Source organism: Triticum aestivum, chromosome 7D (genome assembly GCF_018294505.1).
Source record: "Triticum aestivum cultivar Chinese Spring chromosome 7D, IWGSC CS RefSeq v2.1, whole genome shotgun sequence".
Classification (NCBI taxonomy): Eukaryota; Viridiplantae; Streptophyta; class Magnoliopsida; order Poales; family Poaceae; genus Triticum; species Triticum aestivum.
Window position 1 is genome coordinate 618,251,784 of NC_057814.1, and position 7,810 is coordinate 618,259,593.

General features: G+C 46.8%; 1 protein-coding gene across 1 annotated transcript; it reads left to right on the forward strand.

Annotated features, from left to right (window-relative positions):
• The first annotated feature begins 253 nt into the window (after positions 1-253).
• LOC123169978 (pterocarpan synthase 1) lies at positions 254-1,131 on the forward strand. Its single transcript, XM_044587827.1, has 2 exons — positions 254-539; positions 614-1,131. The coding sequence occupies exons 1-2, from the start codon at positions 349-351 to the stop codon at positions 963-965; spliced, it is 543 nt and encodes a 180-aa protein (XP_044443762.1). The 5' UTR covers positions 254-348; the 3' UTR covers positions 966-1,131.
• The last annotated feature ends 6,679 nt before the right edge of the window (positions 1,132-7,810 follow it).

The window sequence follows — 7,810 nt, forward strand, 5'->3', positions numbered from 1 at the left end:
TTTGAATCAATAAAGGTTGGCGAGATTTTTTCTCAAAAAAAGAGTAGCTTTGTAGGTCACTGGACCAGCTAGCGGAGAGTGAGATATCATGGCTGGCTCACTCTTGTTTTGATTCCAACAATATCAGTGGTTATCAACTCCATCTGCATAGGGGATTGATGATGTGTCGATGGTTCCATCCGATTTACTTACATAGTGCATTTGGTTGGTAAGAGCCACACACGTCAGGACAGAGACTCCCCACTGAAAACATGTACAAGCAGTTGGGTGCGTTTGGGATAAACAGAGCAACCACCGCGGGTGAACAAGCAGGATAGCTCAACCTCTCACAGGAGCCTGATCCAGAGCATGGCCGCTGCTTGGTGCCCCTCTTTCCCTACTCTCTGCGTGGTGGTAGTAATAGTAGTGGTACTCATCGGCGGCGGTGGCGCTGCGTCTGCGGCGGACGAAGAAGGCCTCATCCACCTTCACTTCTACTTCCATGAGGTCAACGCCGGCACGCCCAACGCCACCGTCCTCAACGTCGCCAGCCTGCACAAGTAAGCATCCAAAGCTTTGTATGCATCTGCTGGCGCATATCACATGTATATTCACGTGGAATAATATGGCGCAGGAACTCGTCGACGTTCGGGGACCTGAACGTGTTCGACAACGCGCTGCGGGCGGGGCCGGACCGGGCATCGCGGCTCGTGGGCAGGGCGCAGGGCCTGGCGCTCCACGCGTCGCTGGACGAGTCCGGCGGGCTCACGGCCATCACCTTCTTCTTCTCCGACTACGGCGCGTACAGCGGCAGCACGCTGGCGACGCTGGGCCACATCGGGGTGTCTGGCCCGGCGGAGCGGAGCATCGTCGGCGGCACGGGCAAGCTTCGGTTCGCGCGCGGGTACATGGTCAGCAGCCTCCTCAACTCCACGGACACCTCCATCGTGGTCGTCTTCGACATGTATTTCACCCTGGCTCGCTGACTCGCACGCGCGCGGAACGAGCGTAGTACAAGGGTGTACATTTCGAAGCAAAGCTGTTAGGGAGTTGCTGTCATACAGTATATTTACCCAAGTAATCAATCCTGCTGGCTGATACATTACCAATAATCAATCTTGCTCTAATTAATGCAAGTGGGTTTGTGCTGGATGCTGGAATGTTTTAAAAAAATATTACTATTACTTAAAAAAATCCGAAACTATATGTTCAAATTCTAAAATTACAATTCCATGAACCTGTCAGCTTCCCTTAGCCTGAAGAGTGACTCTTCGGCCTCGCTTGGCCTGAAGATGTCCTTTTCGGACTCTGTTGGGCCAAAGACCCCTCTTCGGCCTCCCTTACATAAGAAGAGTCACGCTTCTTCCTTCTGGTGAAGGCTGAAGAGTGTCCTACATTGCTCATCAACCCCACCTTATACACCATAACTCCTTCCAGTTAAACCTTCGCGGCACTAGGACCACATCGATTAGTAGAATCCATTTAGATGAAGAACAACTCTTCAATTTACAAACAACCTCTATCTCAAAACTTCTCGCATAACTAGGGAAGAAACTTACAGCTCGACGATCCACTTGCAAACTCAAACACCAAACCCAAAATCACACGCTATGTTTGAACCAACACAGGCACCACCCCCCCCAATCCCCAGTCCCCAATTTATTAAGCATAATGTTTTTTATTTATCGCTTGGGCTCCAATCCCCAATTGAATCTCGGTAGAAAAGATCGATAAATGGCCGGACGTGGCGCAACTTGCATGCGGTATGGAAATCATTAAAATCTGACATGAATTCCTACCATGGGCCCACCTGCTTGCAAAATTTGGGGTCATTTGAAGGATGTCCAAAATATACCTCATTGAACGAGGAGTGTTCGGGTAGGCCAGAAAGCTCCATCTGAGAGCATGTTGTTTCTTGACATCCTTAAAATGGCCTAATTTTATTTCATGGCCTTGTATGACCAATTCAAGGTACCACATCAAGTTGTTTGGGTTTTCGGCATTTTATGGAGTTTTTATGGTGAATAAAGGCCGATAAATGGCCGGACATATTGCAACATCACTAGTAGAAAAAGGGGCTTTCGTTCGGGCCTGGCCAGCCCATTAGTCCCGGTTCTGCCACAAACTGGGACCAATGGAGGCATTTGTCCCGGTTCGTGAGCCCAGGGGGCCGGCCGGGGCCTCGTGGGCATTGGTCCCGGTTCGTCTGGGCCCATTTGTCCCGGCTCTTGGCACGAACCGGGACCAATGAGCCTCGCTCCTGGCCCACAACCATTGGTCCCGGTTCATGGCAGGAACCGGGACAGAAGGATGGCCTTTAGTCCCGATTCCAGCCACGAACCGGGACAAATTAGTTGCCTATATATACCCCATCGCCGGTGAGCAGAACACTCCACAGATCTCTGTTTTTTGCTGGCCGGCGAGGAAGGGCATTTGGGTGCTCTAGCTCACATCTTATGCATGTGAGGTGTTCGATGAAATGCCCGAGCCACACTAGTTAAGCTTTCTCCTCTCGAAGCTCGACCTCCGAGCTCCATTTTTTCCGAGATTTGTCTAGGTTTAGCGGTCCGTCACGCCCCGTCCTCGTCTTCACCACCGTCGATCGCCCGCGCCGATCTCGTCGCCGGCACCACCGTGGTGAGCCTCTTGTTCTGATCTTCTTTCTGAAAGAAAAAAAATCTTACTTTAGATAGATACTTGTCTAATTTTCTTACTTTTGACACACATAATTATATATAATGCACGCAGATGAACCGACAATGGATGTACGGTGACAGACACACCTCTGAGTGCATTAAGGGCGTGCATAATTTTCTCAAAGTGGCTGAGGCAAACAAGCAGAATGGTTTTATGTGTTGTCCATGCCCTAATTGTAGGAATACGAGGTGTTACTCTGACAAGAAAATCCTTCACACCCACCTGCTTTATAAGGGTTTCATGCCACACTATAATGTTTGGACGAAGCACGGAGAAATAGGGGTTATGATGGAAGACATCGAAGAAGAAGAGGACGATGACAACTATGTGCCGCCTGAATACGGTGATGCTGCAACGGGGGAAGCTGAAGATCAAGAGGAAGCTGAAGATCCAGTGGAACCAGACGATGTGCCCGATGATGATCTCCGCCGGGTCATTGTTGATGCAAGGGAAAAGTGCGAAAGTGAAAAGGAGAAGCTGAAGTTCGATCGCATGTTACAGGATCACAAAAAAGGGTTGTACCCCAATTGCGAAGATGGCAACACAAAGCTCGGTACCGTACTGGAATTACTGCAGTGGAAGGCAGAGAATGCTGTGCCTGACAAAGGATTTGAGAAGCTACTGAAAATATTGAAGAAGAAGCTTCCAAAGGATAACGAATTGCCCGATAGTACGTACGCAGCAAAGAAGGTCGTATGCCCTCTAGGATTGGAGGTGGAGAAGATACATGCATGCCCTAATGACTGCATCCTCTACCGCGGTGCGTACAAGGATTTGAACGCATGCCCGGTATGCGGTGCATTGCGGTATAAGATCAGACGAGATGACCCTGGTGATGTTGAGGGCGAGCCCCGCAGGAAGAGGGTTCCTGCGAAGGTGATGTGGTATGCTCCTATAATACCACGGTTGAAACGACTGTTCAGAAACAAAGAGCATGCCAAGTTGATGCGATGGCACAGTGAGGACCGTAAGAAAGACGGGAAGTTGAGAGCACCCGCTGACGGGTCGCAGTGGAGAAAAATCGAGAGAAAGTTCTGGGCTGAGTTTGCAAGTGACCCAAGGAACGTATGGTTTGCTTTAAGCGCGGATGACATTAAGCCTTTCGGGGAGCAGAGCAGCAATCACAGCACCTGGCCCGTGACTCTATGTATGTATAACCTTCCTCCTTGGATGTGCATGAAGCGGAAGTTCATTATGATGCCAATTCTCATCCAAGGCCCTAAGCAACCCGGCAACGACATTGATGTGTACCTAAGGCCATTAATTGAAGAACTCTTACAGCTGTGTAATGGAACAGGTGTACGTGCGTGGGATGAGCACATGGGGGAAGAATTTGACCTAAAGGCGTTGCTGTTCCTGACCATCAATGATTGGCCTGCTCTCAGTAACCTTTCAGGACAGACAAACAAGGGATACCACGCATGCACGCACTGTTTAGCTGACACCTAAAGTATATACCTGGACAGATGCAGGAAGAATGTGTACCTGGGCCATCGTCGATTTCTCCCGACCAACCATCAATGTCGAAAGAAAGGCAAGCATTTAAAAGGCGAGGCAGATCACCGGAAGAAGCCCGCCATGCGTACCGGTGATCACGTACTTGCTATGGTCTCTAATTTACACGTAATATTTGGAAAGGGTCCCGGCGGACTAGCTGTTCCGAATGACGCTGAGGGACGCGCACCCATGTGGAAGAAGAAATCTATATTTTGGGACCTACCCTACTGGAAAGAGTTAGAGGTACGCTCTTCAATCGACGTGATGCACGTGAAGAAGAACCTTTGTGTGAACCTGTTAGGCTTCTTGGGCGTGTATGGGAAGACAAAATATACACCTGAGGCACGGGAGGACCTGCAACGTTTGCACGAAAAAGACGGCATGACTCCAAAGCAGTACGAAGGTCCTACCAGCTACGCTCTTACCAAAGAAGAGAAGGAAATCTTTTTTGAATGCCTGCTCAGTATGAAGGTCCCGACTGGCTTCTCGTCGAATATAAAGGGAATAATAAATATTCCAGAGAAAAAGTTTCAGAACCTAAAGTCTCATGACTGCCACGTGATTATGACACAACTGCTTCCGGTTGCATTGAGGGGGCTTCTACCGGAAAACGTTCGATTAGCCATTGTGAAGCTATGTGCATTCCTCAATGCAATCTCTCAGAAGGTGATCGATCTAGAAATCATACCAAGGCTAAGGAGTGATGTGGCGCAATGTCTTGTCAGTTTCGAGTTGGTGTTCCCACCATCCTTCTTCAATATCATGACACACGTCCTAGTTCATCTAGTCGACGAGATTGTCATTCTGGGCCCCGTATTTCTACACAATATGTTCCCCTTTGAGAGGTTCATGGGAGTCCTAAAGAAATATGTCCGTAACCGTGCTAGGCCAGAAGGAAGCATCTCCATGGGCCATCAAACAGAGGATGTCATTGGGTTTTGTGTTGACTTCATTCCTGGCCTTAAGAAGATAGGTCTCCCTAAATCGCGGTATGATGGGAGATTGACTGGAAAAGGCACGCGAGGAGCGGACTCAATAATATGCAGGGACGGGCATTCTTGGTCTCAAGCACACTACACAGTTCTACAGAACTCTACCTTGGTGACCCCGTATGTCGATGAACACAAGAACAGTCTACGCTCCAAGTACCCGGAGCAGTGTGACGACTGGATTACATGTGAACACATCAGGACTTTCAGCAGTTGGTTGGAAACACGTCTCAGAGGTGACACCACTGTTTGTGATGAGCTGTACTCGTTGTCCAGGGGACCATCTTCGACTGTATTGACTTACAAAGGATACGAGATAATTGTGAATACATTTTACACGATCGCCCAAGATCAAAAGAGCACCAACCAAAACAGCGGTGTCCGCTTTGATGCAGCAACCGAGAGGGGAAAGGACACATATTATGGTTACATAATGGACATATGGGAACTTGACTACGGACATGATTTTAAGGTCCCTTTGTTTAAGTGCAAATGGGTCAATCTGTCAGGAGGCGGGGTATAGGTAGACCCACAGTACGGAATGACAACAGTGAATCTGAACAATCTTGGGTGCACTGACGGTCCTAGCCAATGATGTGGCACAAGTTATCTATGTGAAGGACATGTCTACCAAACCGAGAAAAAGAAAAGATAAGAAAGCGAATACATCATACGATGAGCCAAAGCGCCACATAGTTCTTTCAGGAAAAAGGGACATTGTGGGAGTGGAGGGCAAGACAGACATGTCTGAAGATTATGAAAAGTTTCATGAAATTCCTCCCTTCAAAGTCAAGGCTGACCCAAGCATCCTGATAAATGATGAAGATTATCCATGGTTACGGCGCAATAAGCAAAGCACACAAGCGAAAAAAGTGAAGACTTTCTCTCCACAACTATTATGATGATACCATGCCAACTTTCAACCTTTTCGTAGTTCATTTGAAATGCCTGTTGTAACAGACGAGTTTCTGTATGAAATCCTGATACTTCGAAACAGATTGTCCGTTTCGTACACGGAGTGCATCCAGTCTTTGCCGTAACCCTCTCTACTTTCTTGCACATGCTATGTGGGTGAAATGATGATACCATGCCAACTTTCAACCTTTTCAGAGTTCATTTGTAGTGCTTTTCAATTTCATGGTCTTATAGCTCAAAATAATCAGTAAATGCATGGAAAATAACAAATGAAGTCAGAAAGGGTTGAAAATTGATGATGTGGCTTTGAATGGTGCATTTTGAACACAGAAAAACTATGCAGTTCAAATAAGTTCTAAAAAATAAAATCCCTTTGTAACAGACGAGTTTCCGTATGAAACCCTAATACTTCGAAAGAGATTGTCTGTTTTGTACACGAAGTGCATCCAGTTTTTGTCGTAACCCTCTCTACTTTCTTGCACATGCTATGTGGGTGAAATGATGATACCATGCCAACTTTCAACCTTTTCAGAGTTCATTTGTAGTGCTTTTCAATTTCAGGGTCTTATAGATCAAAATAATCAGTAAATGCATGGAAAATAAAAAATATCATAAAAAAGTAATTAGAAACGGAATAAAATAAACTTTAATAAAATATATAACTAGAAACAAAATAAAATAAACTTTAATAACATAAATAAAATTTATGAAACTAAAATTATCAACATATTTTCTGTTCAAAACATTATAAGCAACCTCTAGTATTACTGAAACTAAAATTATATAAAATTGATGCAACTAAAATTATCAAAGTTTTTTCTGTTCAAAATCATTAAAAGCAAAAAGAATTTTCATAAAGAACTTTTTTTGTTAGAAACTTTAATAGCAAAAGGAATTATCATAAAATAAAATAAATAAGTAATTAGAAACAAAATAAAATAAAATAAAATAAGTATTTTATTGTAAGTAAAAACAAAATAAAATAAATAAAGCAAAAAATAAAAGAAATAAACAGGGAAAAAAATAAAAAACGCCACCTACTGGGCCACCACGGCTTTAATACGACTAGAAACCCACCCATGGGCCAGGCTGGCCCGTAGAAGGCCCACAGGCAGATACAGTGTGTTTAGGCCCGAAAGCCTGCATTTGAGAGGAGCTCGAGAGGGCAGCGAGAGTGGGGCTTATAAACCACTCTCGAGCTCCCTCAGCTAGCGAGGTGGGACTAAACTTTCGTGCCGCGATGCGGGCAACACAAGGCCTTTAGTCCCGGTTGGTGCCACCAACCGGTACTAAAGGCGTACATTGGTACCGGTTCATGCCAACAACCGGTACCAATGCGCACCCTTTACTCCCGGTTTGTGCCACCAACCAGGACCAAAGGCCTCTGCTTCCCGCCCTTTGGGCTGCTGAAAAGCGACCTTTGGTCCCGGTTGGTGGCTCCAACCGGGACTAAAGGGGTGCTTTGGTCACGTTGCTGCCACGAACCGAGACCAAAGGTCTGTCTATATAAGCCACACTTGTGAAATTTTCGGTTCAGTTCTTCTTCCCACCGCCCCGACGCCGTCGCCGCGTGCTCCCCTGCCCCGACGCCATCGCCGCGCCGCCGCCCCCTGCCCCAACGCTGTCGCCACGCGCCGCCCCTGCCCCGACGCCGTCGCAGCGCCGCCTCGTGATACGTCTCCGTCGTATCTATAATTTTTTATTGTTCCATGCCAATATTATTCAACTTTCAT

Bases quoted from the DNA above. Each gene is read 5' to 3' on its own strand.
- LOC123169978 (XM_044587827.1), top strand. From the start codon at position 349: ATGGCCGCTGCTTGGTGCCCCTCTTTCCCTACTCTCTGCGTGGTGGTA. The intron at 540-613 runs GTAAGCATCCAA...AATATGGCGCAG, and splicing joins AACGTCGCCAGCCTGCACAA to GAACTCGTCGACGTTCGGGG.